The sequence below is a fragment of the Hemibagrus wyckioides genome, linkage group LG24 (genome assembly GCF_019097595.1).
Source record: "Hemibagrus wyckioides isolate EC202008001 linkage group LG24, SWU_Hwy_1.0, whole genome shotgun sequence".
NCBI classification, from domain to species: domain Eukaryota; kingdom Metazoa; phylum Chordata; class Actinopteri; order Siluriformes; family Bagridae; genus Hemibagrus; species Hemibagrus wyckioides.
In genome coordinates this window covers 12,255,345-12,272,727 of record NC_080733.1, presented here as the reverse complement: position 1 = coordinate 12,272,727, position 17,383 = coordinate 12,255,345, and the positions used below count along the sequence as shown (strand labels likewise).

At 37.7% G+C, this 17,383-nt stretch overlaps 2 protein-coding genes across 2 annotated transcripts; one reads left to right on the top strand and one right to left on the bottom strand.

Annotated features, from left to right (window-relative positions):
* Nucleotides 1-185: 185 nt before the first annotated feature.
* On the top strand, nucleotides 186-10,668 carry laptm4b (lysosomal protein transmembrane 4 beta). The gene is made up of 7 exons (XM_058377976.1): nucleotides 186-459; nucleotides 3,274-3,391; nucleotides 4,736-4,809; nucleotides 5,224-5,346; nucleotides 5,444-5,542; nucleotides 6,416-6,511; nucleotides 8,805-10,668. The coding sequence occupies exons 1-7, from the start codon at nucleotides 367-369 to the stop codon at nucleotides 8,865-8,867; spliced, it is 666 nt and encodes a 221-aa protein (XP_058233959.1). The 5' UTR covers nucleotides 186-366; the 3' UTR covers nucleotides 8,868-10,668.
* Nucleotides 10,669-13,016: 2,348 nt separating this feature from the next.
* Nucleotides 13,017-15,850, bottom strand: rpl30 (ribosomal protein L30). Its single transcript, XM_058377975.1, has 5 exons — nucleotides 15,740-15,850; nucleotides 15,577-15,623; nucleotides 14,810-14,955; nucleotides 13,250-13,380; nucleotides 13,017-13,116 (listed from the first exon to the last, which is right to left on the bottom strand). The coding sequence occupies exons 2-5, from the start codon at nucleotides 15,595-15,597 to the stop codon at nucleotides 13,064-13,066; spliced, it is 351 nt and encodes a 116-aa protein (XP_058233958.1). The 5' UTR covers nucleotides 15,598-15,623; nucleotides 15,740-15,850; the 3' UTR covers nucleotides 13,017-13,063.
* Nucleotides 15,851-17,383: the final 1,533 nt, after the last annotated feature.

Sequence of the window (17,383 nt, the reverse complement as noted above, 5' to 3'; positions counted from 1 at the left end):
AAGAGAAAAGGACAGGGTTAGACATATTTGAGGAGAAACACTGTTTTGCTAGATAGGTTTACTCATTTGTGTGTGTTTTATATTTATAGGGTAGATTATAAAGCCGTATTAAACACACACACACACACACACACACACACACAAGAGCAGCCATCACGTCCTGATCCCAGCTCAAATCCCCTCTGTCCGGTCACGTGACTAGGGGATGAGCTGAATTAATGCTGAGGCACGGAGCAGCCTGAACACACGGCTCTGAACACACGACGAACTGGATGCTTACACTCTGAATACCGGACCGCAAACCATCGCCATTACATCTCTGAGAGGTCTACATGAAATAGCTGCTCCTCATTTTGAAGCAGAAAGATGATTTCGCCGTGGGACAGATGGTACACGACGAGCTGCTGCCTCTGTTGTCATGTACGGACGGGCACCATTATCCTGGGAGTCTGGTACATGGTGAGTGTGGACGGGGTCACTGCTCACTGCCCACTGCTTAACATTACACTAACAGGGGTCAGTGGAGACCTGGCTTAGACTCACTACATGACATTTTATTCCATCACGAAGGAGAAAACCAGATCATTCCACCATTAATATTCTGTAGTCTATTCACTGCCCTCCATTGGCGGTTTAGTGTTATACACACACACACACACACACACACACACACACACGCGCGTTAGTCAGATCACTGACTCAAACCTGTGCTTTAATACCTCTCAGATCTTCATGTTATATTTTTATACTGGTGTTACATATTTATACTGGTATACTGGTATACTATTGCTATTGGTACTACTGGTTATTGACTCTATTCTCTCCTTATCTTTTTGTACACCTGCATGTACCCCACCTGGGCTTTACCTCTTGATCTGTACCCACACTGAACAAAGAATAAACCTCATCATGTCCTCCTGTGCCTTTACTCTATCATAGCTGAAAAATACACATTGATTCTGATGGAGAGGGAGAAGTTAATGTAGTTTGTGTTTTTTAACCAAATATTCATGAAAATGAAAGGATAGTAATGTCAATTTTTTGGAAGTGTAATGTATATGATTTATATAAATGCACCAGCTCTTTATTTTCACTAAATTAATGGATGATTTTGTAATTGTAGATTTCAAATATGGATATTTTTTTAAATATAAAAATTTATTATCGTTTTTAGACTTTGATTTGAGCATTTGTAGGGCATAGTATAGTATAATTACATATTATATATTTTTAAAAAATATTTTATAATATATAAATAAAAAAAATTATAATTTGTAATATAATATTTTATAAATACATATTTTTAATTCACTGTTTTAAGTTGATTAATTGATTTGTTTAATCATTTATTAGATTTCTATTAGATTTTTTAGACATTCATTTAGGGATATGTAAGGCACTGTATAAGTTCTCAATATTTATATATATATATATATATATATATATATATATATATATATATATATATTAATATAAATAAATATTAATTGATTTGTTTAGTCTAAAGTTATTAAGACAAATCCCTTGTGGAACACACCTGAGAAATAAAACTTATACAAATTTTGGTCAACATATAGTCTATGCAGGACAGAGCAGAGTGTCACTGGTAAGGTGAAGACTAGGCTAGTAATCGAAGCCTTTAATTATATAAATAGAACCGTAATCATGGGAAATCCGTGACCTCTAATGCAAGTCGCATAACTTTGAAAGCGGACATCATTTCAGAAAACATAGTGCTTTTCTTTTTATTGAATCTGTGAAAAAGAAAAGTAATTTAAGAAGAAGAGAATGTTGACTTACGGTGCCTTTTCTTTGTATAGTAAACACACTCAATTTATTTACATTACAGTGATTTGTAATTTATTACAATATTTATTATATAAAAAAACAGTGAGAGTCTTGAAATGCTTATAAATGCCGGCAATCGAGAAATCCTATGTATGTATAATTCATCTTCAGTATATAAATACACTAGTTCCATTTTTATTAATGTGTACGGAATTTTTATTAGTGGTAAAAATGCATTAACTTAGAATCTGGTTATGAAAAGTTTACAAGTTACAATGAACGATGTAGATTAGATTCTTTAATTATAGCATGTAACAGCATATGTATATAAAACACATTTGTATATTGGTTTTATTATTGTACACGTTTACAATAAGTTCAAAGCCTGTTAAAAGTGTAAAAAGAGACCGGTCTGCTTGGGTTTACTCAGGCGGGTGGAGCTGTTCAACGTTTCAGATTCTTTTGTATTTTGACTACAAAGCAAGGCTATCTCTTTGTTTCCTCTATGACTTTGAGCACAAATCCATCTCATATTATATATACACTTTACATATATGAATACCTGCTCTGTTTACATTCTAACGGCCAGTCCATTCAAAGAGACCGAAGTCATTTACATGTGTTCGTATGGCAGATGCTGTTATTGAAATGACGGAGGTTAGAGAAAAATGCTTGTGACTTTGCTGTCGAGATAGAGAGCGGCTCTGCTGTGTGACAGAGCTGAGGATATCTTATCACTCTTACTGTGAGGCTGAACTGCTAAAATAGAGAAAAGAAAAAGAAAGAAATTTAGGATTGTCTCATTTCTGCCAGCGTTTCTCAGACTTGTAGTAGATGGCGTAAGTCATGTGATGCTCAATGAATAATTAAGCAGAAACCTTAACCTTCTGTACATGACCAAAGGTACAGTATATGGACACCTGATCATTACACTCATATTTCAGTCTTCCTTGAAACAAACTTTGCAGCTCACACGTCCTTAAGATGACTTTGTACGCTGTATAGTTTTACAATTTCCCTTCACTGGAACTAATTTGTCCCAGCATACTATGCTTCTGTGCAGAAAGTGAGGTCTATGAAGGTGATGATTTAATAATATTACTATAGATCTAGAGTGACAACCCTTAACCCCAATCCCACCGAACACCTCCACAGATGAACTGCACCCTGGGTCTCCTCAATCAATCTCACTAATGCCTCTGAATGCACACAGATTCATACAGCCACACTCGAAAATCTAGTGTAATCCCATTCCAGAAAAGTGGAGATGCACAGAGGCAACTGAATCTGGAGAGGTATCTGGATGTTCAGCAAGGTGTAATGGTCAGGCGTCCACATACTTATGGCAATATAGAAATGTATGAGAGGTTCAGCGTTTCTTGTCAGTAAAACAGTTCCTCTGTTACGCAGCATCTCGGTTTATTTTATAATCATCCCTGTGCACCAGATTAACCATGCTTACCCACCTGTCTCTCTCCTACGCAGCTCATCAATGCCGTGGTCCTGTTAATCCTGCTGTCTGCTCTAAATGACCCAGTGCAGTATCACTACCACCTCACCAGTGCCGAACTCGGCACAGACTTGGATGTCATGGATGATGCAAGTAAGTTAAAAATGTTGTCCCAGTCTTTTTACTCAGCTTTCTCAAAAAAATAACAATAATAAAGATCTTCACAACTTTCTCTGGACAAAAATTGTGTGATGATAAATGATCAGAGCAGGTTATCATGGGCAGCGTCTCCCCAGGTGGAATGTACTTCCTGTTTTTAAGCTGAGAAAAAGTTGTTTTAATCTCTGAAACAAATACATTTCCATATAGAACAATAACATGTTTCATGTCACAATTGGTAACACAACATGATTAATCCTGATGAATTAGGGCAGTCAGATTTAACATTCAGACTGATCGTCATTGGCTTGGGCTTTCTCATGTCTGGACTCTGTACACTCCTCAACGGTTCTTTTGTTTGTCCCTTGTGTCACTGGATTGCAGTTTATATCTTTTTAATAATCCAGTTGCATAGTGTTAAGAGTTCTCAAAAAGAAAATAAAAATAAGTCTCTCTCTTTTTTTTTTCTCCTGAATTTTTTAGCATGCAGCCATATAGAGAAAAAGCAGCTGCGTTATGAAATATGTATAAAGATCTGCATTGTATTTAAAGCATCTAAAGTGAAATTATTATAGTTTTATGTTTCACCTAAAATATTAGCCATTACACACTGTGATATACACCGATCAGGCATAACATTATGAGCAGTGAGAGGTGACGTGAATAACACTGATTATCTCCTCATCATGGCACCTGTTAGTGGGTGGGATATATTAGGCAGTAAGTGAACATTTTGTCCTCAAAGTTGATGTGTTAGAAGCAGGAAAAATGGGCAAGCGTAAGGATTTGAGCGAGTTTGACAAGGACCAAATTGTGATGGCTAGACCACTGGATCAGAGCATCTCCAAAACTGCAGCTCTTGTGGGGTGTTCCCAGTCTGCAGTGGTCAGTATCTATCAAAAGTGGTCCAAAGAAGGAACAGTGGTGAACCAGCGACAGGGTCATGGGCGGTCAAGGCTCACTGATATACATAGAGGGAAGGCTGGCCCGTGTTTTCTGTTCCAACAGACGAGCTACTGTTGCTCAGATTGCTGAAGAAGTTAATGCTGGTTCTGATAGAAAGGTGTCAGAACACACAGTGCATCACAGTTTGTTGCATTTTCGCAGCAAAAGGGGGACCAACACAATATTAGGCAGGTGGTCATAATGCTATGCCTGGTCAGTGTAAAATGTTTTAAAATGGGCAATATTTATTATTCTGTTATTAACCAGTATAATTTAGAAATGAACTTGAACTGTTACAGCTGAAGGAGGATTTGTTTGTTGCCACCATCTCTGGTGGTGGTTCTTCACCAGTTTTGCTAGATTTTGCTCTCAGCCAGGTTTTTTTCTCCACAGACATGTGCATCGCTGCTGCAATTTCCCTGCTGATGATATTGATTTGTGGCATGGCGACTTACGGTGCTTACAAGGTACATTTTTTACTATTAACAATTTTATTAAATTTAAAAAAATAGTGTAAAAATTGCAAAATAAACCCCATTAATTATTATTTTTCAGTGTTCCATGCAAGTTACATTTAAGTTTAGATTTTGGGTATAAACTGTTAAATATAGTGAAGTTTAAGCTTTAATACTATATGTATTTTTTTGGTTTTTGAGATTTTTCTATTTCATTAGTTATATATGGACTGAATGAGATAAGTGGATTGTTAAGCATCTTCCATTGTGTCTCTTTTAGTCAATGGCTCTGATATTAACAGAATAGCTCACTTTAATCCTTGCTGTTACTTGTTTAATAATTTTTCCTTTGTGTCAGTGCGTTTTCAAGTAACACCGAATCATTTAAGATGTTCATATATTAACTGCTGTAATCCTTCTTCACAGCAACATGCTGCTTGGATTATTCCATTTTTCTGCTACCAAATTTTTGACTTTGCGCTCAACACCCTGGTAGCAATAAGTGTCATGGTTTACCCGAACACCATTCAGGACTACCTTGAGCAGCTGGTAAGGAACTTGAACAGTCTTTGTCCTTTAATTATTTATCTATTCTGTTGAGCAGGTATTGAGTTTCTTGTTGAAATGGTTGCTTATGTTTTAACAGCCTGGGACTTTTCCGTACAAAGAGGACTTAATGTCCACCAATAACATCTGCCTAGTGCTGGCGGTGCTCGTTTTCATCGGCTGTATTTTGGCCTTTAAGGTAAACATGGAGGAATCATTCAGATTTTACGCCAGATGCAGTGGCACCATTTTCCAATACACTCCTGTGTTAATCAGCATTATATTTTACAGTATGAATACACTGAATAGCTGACATTTTGCACTCATTCATTTTTAATGGACTGTCACCAGAAACATGCAAGGGGTTGGAAAATGTTGAGAACTGGACTTTCTGTGAAAATAAATTATGCAAATTATAAGCAGAAATTGACCAGTCGTTATGCCAGAGCCATGTCAATGTTGTTCAACTGCAAATAATGTTCTGTGTGGCTAATTACACCTGCCATCAGCGTGGCGTAAATGGGCATGGGTGCAGTTTCCAGCTAGATACAATAACGAATACAGAATACAGTACTGCAGTGCATGCCTATAACATAAACAGCTTATGAGATATATTTCAACCTGTAGCGCTACAGTGGCAGCACACAATTTGTGGTTCGTACAAGAAATCAAAGAACTTGAAATCACATACTGGATATAAGTGCAGTGTAAGGAGGTCACAGGCATGCTGCACTCCATGGTGTTATATAATAGACTTTCGATAGCTAGAGTTAGAGTTACAAGACTGGATCGTCGTATAGGGTGGTGCCTGAAAAAGTGTAATGTACAGAATTCCTACAAACTGAGTCATTTCTAAATGAGAAATCAACAGCTATTATAATTACTGAATACCGGTACTGACATGATTTTGCGTCATTCAGTGCTTGGGAGGAGACATGAATTCTACATGTGATTGTTTTAAACTTTTACTATTAATGCTGGGTTATATGTTTACATTGAAATGCCGCTCTTATCATTTTGCATGTTGTCATAATGTTGAAAATTGATAGCCTGTTGTTTTTTTATTTGCCAGGCGTACCTGATCGCCTGTGTGTGGAACTGCTACAGATACGTTAGTGGAAGAGGCACCACAGAGGTCTTGGTTTATGTCACCACTAACGATACAACAGTAAGTCAAGGACGATTTACTGTCACACTGCCTCTACTGTGTGCTGTTATTTCTTACCTGAAGCACATCATGTCCCATTCTGACATGGGATAAATCATTAAAGGGAGACTAAACAAGAACAAGCCCAAGGGCATCTTTTATTAAGCCGTAATGAAATGCCAACATATTTGCACGACTTTTGAGGTTTTGTATAAACCACCGATCAAAATGTCTTGAAATTTAGTCAGCAAATTGACTGTTTTACTTTCAGGAAAAGAAAGTTGGGAAAAAGAAATCAGGAGAGATTGACTGAAACATTCCAAGTCTAGAAATGCCTACAGCAGTGCTTCCCAAACTGTGGGCCGCGGCCCCCTGGTGGGCCGTAGCGGTATTGCAGGAGGACCGTAGCTAGGCTAAATCAAAATAATAAAATTAAAATAATTAAAATATTTTAGAATAGAATATAAAAAGCTTCTGTTACACACTTTGATTCAATATAATTGTAAATAGTATGCAGACAGTATGTAGTGTTAAGGATTTAAATATATTTGTAAAGAATGTTTACATCATCTTATTTTCACCAGCATATAAAAATATTACATTTTATGGTAGTTCTCATAATTCACATGAAATTCTTACAAACTGGTTAATAAATGTTGATAAATTTGTGCAAAGAGACAATCTGCTTTATTAAATATATCTAATATACAAATATATGTATAAATATATCTTTATACTATTAATCAATATACTGTATTTTTTAAACAAAGAGGTTGGGGGGGGGGTCGTGGAGCTTTTGCTATGTATTTGGGGGCCTTACCCCTCTGAAGTTTGGGAAGCTCTGGCCTACAGCTTGCGAGCTATATTCGTTTACGAAATTGTAAACAAATATAAACAGGAAAACTAAGTAACCTCAAAATGAAGAAATAGATTAATAATAGAATGTATAATATAATCATGTCAAGGGTAATGATAGATCAAAATGTCTTGAAATTTAGCAAGCTGTTTTACTTTCTGAATAAAAATCAGGAGAGCTTGTCTGAAACCTTCCTGTAGTTATAATCTAGAAATATCTACAGCTTGTGAGTTATGATTAAAATCGTGCGCAAATATGATCAGAAAAATTAAATAATCTGAAAATAAAGAAATATTTTTTTTAATAAAGAAACATTAAAATAGGATGTTTAAGGATGTAATCATGGCAAATAATAGGACAATAATAAATAAATAAAAATACAGTGCTGAAATAATTATTTTAAAAAATGACAGTATGATTAAATGCTGATTTTTATAAAAAGGCTGCTAACATTTTAAGCCTAGCAACTCAGATCTGCTTGTCTTGATTATATTTAAAGTTAAATCACTGAATACACAGCTTCTGGTTTTGATGAATTTTTTATTTTTTATTTTTTGATTAATAATGTAGAGAGTCTCCTTCTGTCTGTCCTGTGTGGTGTTGAGTCAGTGTGACATGACTGTTAAGTAATCTCTAATCCTTTCTTTCAGCTTTTGCTGTTTTTATTTCATATTAGCTCTGTGAAGATTGTTAGTGTCTGCTAGATATGTGGCAGTGCTCCTTTGGAGTGTGCAATTGAATTCCAGTGAAAAGCAGATTTTCTCGCTCGTCAGCTGAAAGCCGTTACATAAGCGGTCATTATTGTCCAGTTCCTTTGAAATCCTCTCACTGGTGCAGTCAGACTCTGCAGATTAAATTAGGATCCGCTTATTCAAATTAGCCCTCCTTTTATAACAGAGTTATAGTGGCTTGCATAAGTATCCCCCTCTTGAACTTTACTACATTTTGCAGTGGAAATAAAATGGATTACATCTCACGAGCTTTCAAATAATGTGTCTGATGGTATAAGTATTCACCCCTAAATGCAACTAGCTGACAGTCATATAATTAGTTGGAAGTCCCACATGAGCTCAGTATTATTACACCTAGTCTTGGAAAGCCTCATCGAACAATCATGTCTCTGCCTAGAATGAAGCTGTCCACCATTATTATTCAGTAATAATTCTAAAAGATTAGTCAGAGGTGTAACTTTCAACATGATGCTACCACCACCATGCTTTACTGTGTGGATTCACCACAGTTGTAAATGCTAACACAATTACATTTTTTATTTATTAAGTAAATAAGTACTACGAGTTCTTGGGGGTTAATACATATGCTGCAATACACTGTAAGGTCATCTGGCTGTCATTGAGCATTGAGCAGCAGCGTTTTGCCCATGCAGTCATCAAAATCCTTGAACTTTTTGATAAAAATAAAAAAGGGAAAATCCCTCTCATGCCATCTTCTCATTTTTAGGTGCTGCTCCCATCCTATGAAGAGGTTGTCGCAATTCCGCCGAAGGAGCCTCCTCCTGAGTAAATCTCAGCCCGAGACAGATGTCAGACTTCTTCGGTTTCCTCCCCAAATATCCTCCAAAGAAATGATTTCTTCTGTCAGTGTTTCCTATTTCCCCTCACTCAAACCTTCAACTTTTTTACTCTGTGACGTCTCTATCCTTTGCTCCCTGAAGGCAGTAGTGTGACTTGCTCCTCCCTCTGCGAGTCTCCACAGCTTTCCTGGCAGCCCAGTGCTGTATGTCAGCTCCAATTTGGATTTGCACTTTCAGCGGTCAGTGATTATGCACGACACTGACCTCCCCTTTTTGAAATACTGTGAACTCCTCAGAACTGCCGCCGGCTACTGAAATACCTGCCGTTTAAATGTGGCAGGTGTAATAAAACACGCGAGTTACTTAAGAGCACTTTTCCAACTGGCAGTTTTCCCAGGAACCCGATGAATGTGGCAGCCAGGGTAATCTATCTATCTCCAATATTCTTCTTTATATTAACAGTGAATTGTGAGAAAAGATCCAGGATGACCGATCGACAGCATCTTAAACAGGTTTATTAAACACCAGTAGCCAATAGTTAAGGCAATTTCAAAAGTTTCAAATAATAATAATAATACATTTCAAACCATTTCATTGTGATGGGTTAAAAGAAATATTTTGCAAGTATTCCAAATTCAAGATCAGAAAAATTACATGTATATAGTCGCAATTTTATGAAGAAAAAAAAGAGAAAAAAAATGTGAAAGTAATCTTGTGATTTTCACAACATTATCTTCATTATCTTTCATCGGAAAAAAAAAAAAAAAAGAAGTGGCTATTTCACACACTTCCCCATATTGCTGATTTGTTTTAAACCCATACATCCAGTGGCTTCCGGTCCTATGCAGAGTCACCACATTGTTTTTGCACATTAGTCTTAATAATTCATGTTGTACGTTCTCTGATAGATACCGAAGGAAAGCTAGACTGTATGTAGCACAGTAATGTAGTATTGAATACGAATATGTGTGACGTGAAAAAATCTCCTGAAGTCTTCCCTAGCTTAATTCTGCTTAAGATTCGAAAAGTTATTTAAAGAGCTATGCAACAACTATGCAGAATTGTCTTCGACTGTACTATGTTTCAACACGGAGCACGTTCGTATCGATGCCTTAAACGAAGCCCGCAGACTTTGGTTCACTGCTCTGTCCTCTCGTTAGATTATTTCCCCTGGGATTGGCATTGTCCGCTCATCAATTATTTATAACGGTGTCACTTTTCTAGCTGATTTCAGTCATTATTCATTAAAAAGCTTTCCTCCTTGATTTATATCACGCTCTCTGGAGCAATGGAACGACGTTTGCTTATTAGGAAATGACAAAAAAAAAAGGGACTGAAATCTTATCACCAAACTACAGATTTTTCGATTTCTGCCATATTCTCTACATCGATCCCGTCTCTCAGAGTTCTGAAAGCACTGAAGTTGTCTGCTCGCTCCAGTTAAGTCTTCTATACAGTATAGCTTTGGATTGAAATGTAGTACCTGCAGTAACCATTTTGCCATCTTCTTGCCATGAATCAGAATTCAATCATTTTTGTCCTGTGATGTGTTTATAGATTCCTGAAAATCTAACATTATAACCTGATCCAATCACCTTAAATTTCTAAATGTGTAATATGTTTGCTTAGGGAAAAAATAAGAAAAAAAAAAGTTCAGTTCTGAAATTTCTTACTGGTTTTTACTGTCGGTCGTATGTTTTGTCTGTAACTGAGGTGATTCGAACTCAACGTTCTATCAGCTGCAATATTTGTACTGCACAGTTCTTAAAATTAAAAAGATTCTCATGTTGAGTTTACTGTAGTTGATTATTGAACCCTACAGCAACAGAGGCAGCTTGGTGGTGTAGAGGGTAGAGTTGACGTCTCCCAGTTCGATCCTGAGCTCGGGTTACGCACCTACAGTGTTCTCTGGGTCCAGAAAATCCCTGACCGGGACAGAGCACTTACTGAAGATTAAACAGTGAGAAGTAAAAAAAATTTTGTACCAGTTTACTAGGTATAGTTTAATGTTATTTGTACGCCATAACGAATACAGATTGTTGAGGGTCAACATGGTCCTGGCTATTACATTTCTGGCATTTGGCAGACGCCCATTCAGAGTGACTTACAATTTATCTCATTGACCAATTGAAGGCGTTGCTTAGGGGCCCAGCAGCAGCAGCAGCTTGGTAGACATAGGATTCAAACTCACAACCGTCTGATCACCTTAACCACTAAGCTATGACATCCCCATTTATTTATCATACTACACGTGGAACTATGTGGTCTAGTTGTGCAACGTAGTGACCTTTCTAGAGATCCACAAGACATCTCAAAGATTGCCCACAATCCTTTTTGGATGTCTGAATATCTTTCAGGCCATATCTCTGTAGAGATATTACGACTTACGAAGATTATGTTTATAAAGTTAGAGAGCATAGAAAGAATCCTCGGCTACATCTATACATCTTAAAATCTCCAGCTGTGCCTTCCTATCTTTGCTCTCACATCCAGGGACGGAAATATATGAAAGCAGATATACGAAAAATAATCTCCAAAAGGTTTTACGTCATTCTTACTTACTTTCTTCTTTCTATTATGTACACAACTAGGTCAGCTTTAATAAGGCACGAGTTGGAGCAAATATAAAAAGGTCTGCTGTCTGCCTTAATGGAATCTAATTAGATGAGAAAGACGAACAAAACATTGTTTACTTCACAAATGGGTTTCTTTTGATGGCTGATGACATCCTGCTTCATTATCGCACATCGTTACTCGTCATGTCTTCATTTTAATGCTTTTCTTCTCCCAACATAGTTAACAAAACTGCGGGCAGAACATGACAAATGACATCATGTGCTCTGAATATGCTTTTGTGACTTGCCCTTCGCTGTCGGCTTTTTAAGAGACATGCTTGCTAAGGGCAGCGTCTGCCATCTGCACTCGGGCTGTTTTTATTTCACGCCCGTCAGCAAAGCATCTGATCCAGCCACGTTCACAAACTCACACTTGCAAGGACACTTGTCTTTGAACCATCAGCATCCAGCCAATTACACAAAGCGAAAAACCGCATCCAGGCGATTCTTTGCCATTTCCTAGGAACGAATAGAAATGAACCACAGTGAAAAACATCACTGCATATACACCACTTCGGTGTACTGAGTCTTGGCAAAGTGTGATGCAGAACCAAACTTAAACCTGTAAATCCTTTAATACTCCTTTGGTGTAAGGTTTACACGGCATTTGCCATGTTGCAGACACAACCCAAAGGAATGATATGGGATGCTGTTACAGGGTTCTTAAATACACAGGATTGTAACCGGTAATACTAAAATAAAGTGAAATTGGACTTTACGAGTTTTAATTTTAAAGTCATGGGTCTGGATTGACCTTTCTATCGAATTTTCTAGTGTCCGTCTTTCTATAGATACAGATGTTTATACAAATGATTTAAGGTCTTAAGATTTCTTAAACACTTATTTTGTATTCTTTCCAAATGATAAAACCCTTCAGTAAAATCTTACATTACTGTAGTACACAATTCAGCAGAATTGAATGTTTTTCTGCCTATACATGCATTATAGATCATTTGTTTATAAATGATGTATTCTAGGCAAAAAAATCTTACCATTACATGATCAAATCTGATGTACCTGAGTGAAATAAGAAATCCTAACCATTATAAACATGTACTAGGTCTATATCGAGTGAAGACTTGGAAGGCTAGAGAGTCATAAACACATACTAAAATCATTTGATGGGTTATATAAAAATGTTCCAGGAACAAGACGAGGTGATAATCCAGACACATACCTCACAGCCTGAGAACCAGAAATATGGTGTCTCCATTCTTAAAATACAAACACAGGCATGTGAGGGTAGGTGATGAACATGTTTTCAGGTAAAGGTGGAGTATTGTTGAAATTTAGGTTAAGGTTAGTCCAGTGTGTAATCACCTTTGTTATATATTTCTATTAAACCCAAAGTCTTTTGAGCAATACTTCAATGTCACATCATTTGGAAAATACATTTCTTTTCCTTGGTCCCTTTAGAGTGAGGAGCCAAGATGTGATCAAGAGAGTGAAGGGGAAATGATTAAAACACCCATGGAAGACAACATGTGTATGATGTGAGCAAATAACCACAAACACAAAAACATGACCATTTTAACCATATTTATTTATAACAACTTTCAGGAAAAATGGATCTACTTCTCGCCCTGCTGTTGGTCAGGCATGCTTCTGATGATATCTGAATCGCCTGTGAAGAGAGATGAAAAATTTGTTAAATCTTTGGACGGAGATCTGACCTGGAGTGAACAGTGATTTCTGTAGATGCTGCTGTTGCTGAAAACGTGTTTTAGATTACTGTGGCTGAGATGACATTTACTTACCAGGGTCAATGATGGCAAGCGTGCACACCCTGTAGTATTTACCACAGGCTGTGCCAAGCTCGATGTTGTTTCCACTGTAGTGGTGGACACCAGTCTTGGCCAACATGGCATAGTACTCGATTTCTGATTTCCTGTGAGGAGAGGGGGGAAAAATAAGTTACTCAACTTCTAAACACAAACTCGTACCACAACACAAAACTCATACTAAACTATCGTCTACGGCTACTTACAACAATCTAAAACACAACTGCAAAAAAAAAAAAAACAACCTGCAGATCCTGTCAACACGACTCATTTCTCAGCCAAATGAATGCACTAGAAGCAAGACTCATGAACAAACTAATTAAAAGCACTTGATTGAATTTTCTGAAATGAATCCAATCCAAAACCCACATCATTAATATTTTTAAGACGACTTTTTCTAAGCCACCTTCAACACGAGTTTCCACAAACGTACTTGCTGCATGAATACAACTCCAAAAGGAGATGGAAGTAAAATCAGGTCTATTCTCACACCTTCAATTATTAAACCCAATTAATCAATCATTTAAGACAGATGAAGACTCAAACCAAGTAATACCCAGACTAGTTTACTGCTACTTTACTTTGTGTCTTAGTGAGAAACAGACAGACCCGTGGGCAACGGGAAAAGATATCTGATCAGTGGTATCTATCCTGTGCGTCCTTATTGCTTCCTAAAAATTTCTTTTTTTCCTTTCATCATTTCAAAAAAGGAGACACCAGGAATAAACATATATCTACTTCAGATTAAAAAGGAGCATGTTTATTTCCTTTTTTTTTTTTTTTTTTATATTGGCTGTGATTAGGCCACAACATAAATCAGAACAGGTTTACTTCTTTAAGCCACATAGACGGATTCAGCGACAGAAATGGGTTTGATCACATTCTGAAGTCAAAATATCTTCACCCAAAAACCTTGATAGTTTCATTGGGTGTATTTCAAAAACAAAGAATTACAGGTATGACTTGTTTGAGTATACTTAATTTAATTGGGAGACTCTTATTCATGCTGTTCGTCTGATATCGGGTCAATTTTCAGGCTAAATTTCACCCATGATGGTTTCAGACTGTTGTGCTTTGAATTTGCTTGTCACTGCTTGCATCACTGCCTTTCCTGTGGATGACAGTTTAGTGTAGTCCATATTGCTGGAATAACGGTGTAGGAACCATTCATTTGACTACATGACGTAGCGCTGATTTGAAGTGCACACACTGTGCACATCTGTAAGCAGCACAGTATGAAGAGCGAGTGCATTTAGAAACATGCTGCACTTTTCAATGTTTGTTTCTCAACATCCTTCTACTTTGCAACTGCTGATGTACAGCAGGGGCTCTCAAACTGATTCTCCACACTAAATATATATATATTTAGAGAGAGAGAGGGAGATATATTTAATTTTATTAGACATCTCTGCTGTCTTATGCAGCACCAGGGTCCTGGTGGAACCTCGTCTCATTTCACTATGTACTGCATCAAGGCATGTGTGGTTGAAATGACAAAAAAAGCTTCCTGACTTGACGAATAATTTGTGTAGATACCTCAGAGCAGGGCAGTTGTTAGCCAGGATGACCAGCTTGGCTTTGCCCTGGCGAATCATCTTCTGTGACTGTTTGTATCCCAGGACATATTTCCCACTCTTCATCACCAGCTGCAGTCTGGAGTTGATGGACTCCAAGGACTTTTTCTATGATGGAATAAAAGGATGTGTTAGGATGATAAACTCACACAGCTATCCTCATCCTGTACAGCACAGAATCCCGAACCCTGGTCCTGCGCATATCCTTAAAGTCAGGAAGACTTGTTTCATTTGGATTTGGTGTTAAGAGGAGAGAAAACAAAATGTTTAGGACCAGGGTTGGAGAGCTGGGATCTGGATCAACAATGAAGATTCACTCAAAATGACTATCCATGAAATGAAGCTTAATCTGACTGAGCCGACCCTGACACATACATCCTGCTCATTAAATAGAACTGAAATATGGACATAAAAACTAGTGATTAGTCATTGATTTTGACATTATAAGCAATACAATGTCAGCGACTAAACCCGACTGTCTTACTAAACTCCTATGCTAGCGCTGTATCTACATTGCTAGTCAAGTTTCCGCGTGTTCTCGGTGACTTTAATCAAAACACTTTGCATTTCTTTGCAAAAACAAACGTATTATAAAGTCTCCCTCGTCTCCGTAACATTATAATAATAATGTTTATGTAGTTTTAAACACTGTAAATAGAGCACGAGGCCTCGGTGTGTCACTTCCACGTGAAAACCCAGGCGCCATGCGCGAGCCGCTCTCACACTCACCGTTTTCTTTGCGGCCACCATTTTAGCTCCAGTCCGTTCCGGCCAACCTGTGCACAAAAATATCACAAATAAACTCTTCCCTTTTCGAAATATAACAAAAAGAACCTATAAAGCGCACGATAAAATGGAGTATTTTCTCGTTTTGAAGAAGAGCCACACTTACTGCCTGGTTAACTCCAAGATGGCCTCGTAGAGAAAGGATTACCCAGAGTGCACCGCGCGCGTATACCACACGCCGTCATCGCGAGACTTACTTCAGATCGAATCTCAAATCACTCGCTGTTCACTCTATCCGAGCACTATGTAGGGATAAAACATGGCGTATGTTTCGGTATATGTAGTGCACTTCATAACCAATATAGATGCATTTGGGATCGAGTTCAATGCGCTTTACAGGCGAGAAAACTAGATACTCCCTTTTCTATAGTCTCTGCATCGTATGTGTGCTGGAATGATGGCGCTGTAGTGCATTACACTACATAGTTTAATTAATTGAATATAATTTCAGTCATTTATTGCGAATGGTCTATCTTACCTCCTCTACTGCTGTAAAACAACACAAACTTGTTCAACGAACATACACGATATTGCCAAAAGTTTTGGGACACCCCTCCAAATGATTGAATTCAGGTGTTGTTTTTCAGGGGTTGGCTTTGGCCCCTTGGTTCCAGTGAAATGATCTCTTAATGCTTCAGCATACAAAGACACTTATGGACAATTTAATGCTCCCAATTTTGTGGGAACAGTTTGGGGATGACCCCTTCCTGTTCCAACATGACTGCACACCAGTGCACAAAGCAAGGTCCATAAAGACATGGATGAGCGAGGGTGGTGTGGAGGAACTGCACAGAGTCCTGACCTCAACCCGATAGAACACCTTTGGGATAAATTAGAGCAGAGACTGCGAGCCAGACCTTCTCGTCCGGCATCAGTGCCTGACCTTACAAATGCGCTTCTAGTGGAATGGTCAAAAAATTCCCATAAACACACTCCTAAACCTTGCAGAAAGCCTTCCCAGAAGAGTTGAAGCTGTTATAGCTGTAAAGGGCGGGCCAACTCCATTTTACATTCATGTGCATGCAAAAGCAGATGTCCCAGATTTGGCCTGGCCCACAATCTCCGCTCTAATTCATCTTAAAGGTGTTCTCTCAGGTTGAAGTCAGGACTCTGTGAAGTTCCTCCACACCAAACTCTCTCATCCATGTCTTTATGGACCTTGCTTTGTGCACTGGTGTGCAGTCATGTTGGAACAGGAAGGGGTCATCCCCAAACTGTTCCCACAAAGTTAGGAACATGAAATTGTCTAAAATGTCTTGCTATGCTGAAGCATTAAGAGTTCCTTTCACTGGATCTAAGGGGCCGAGCCACACAGAGCTTTCCATTCACATTAAACTCAACCTTCCATTATATATAGCTTTACAGGTTTATTTGTTTTTGTGTTAACTCAAGAGGCCTGTTGAAATGTATAAAATGAATTAATTATGTAAAATGAATTCAGTGAATTGAACAACTTTGGTGCGTTGCCATTTCCAACACTGTAATAATTAAATAAATAAATTCTATACATACATTTTAAAGCAAAATGCAGGAGAAATGTTTGAGGGTTTGTGTTATATCCAGACACACAACAACAAACCGAATTGTGTATTATAAATTAAACAGAGTTCAATTTCACAAATACCCTCTGAATTAAACAGAACTCACTTTAAAAAGAAATCTCTTTCTAGAAATTTCTAAAAATCGCCTCCAGATGTCGCTGCTTTGACGTTGTTGTCCAATTAATAACACTTTTATTAACCAAAACCCT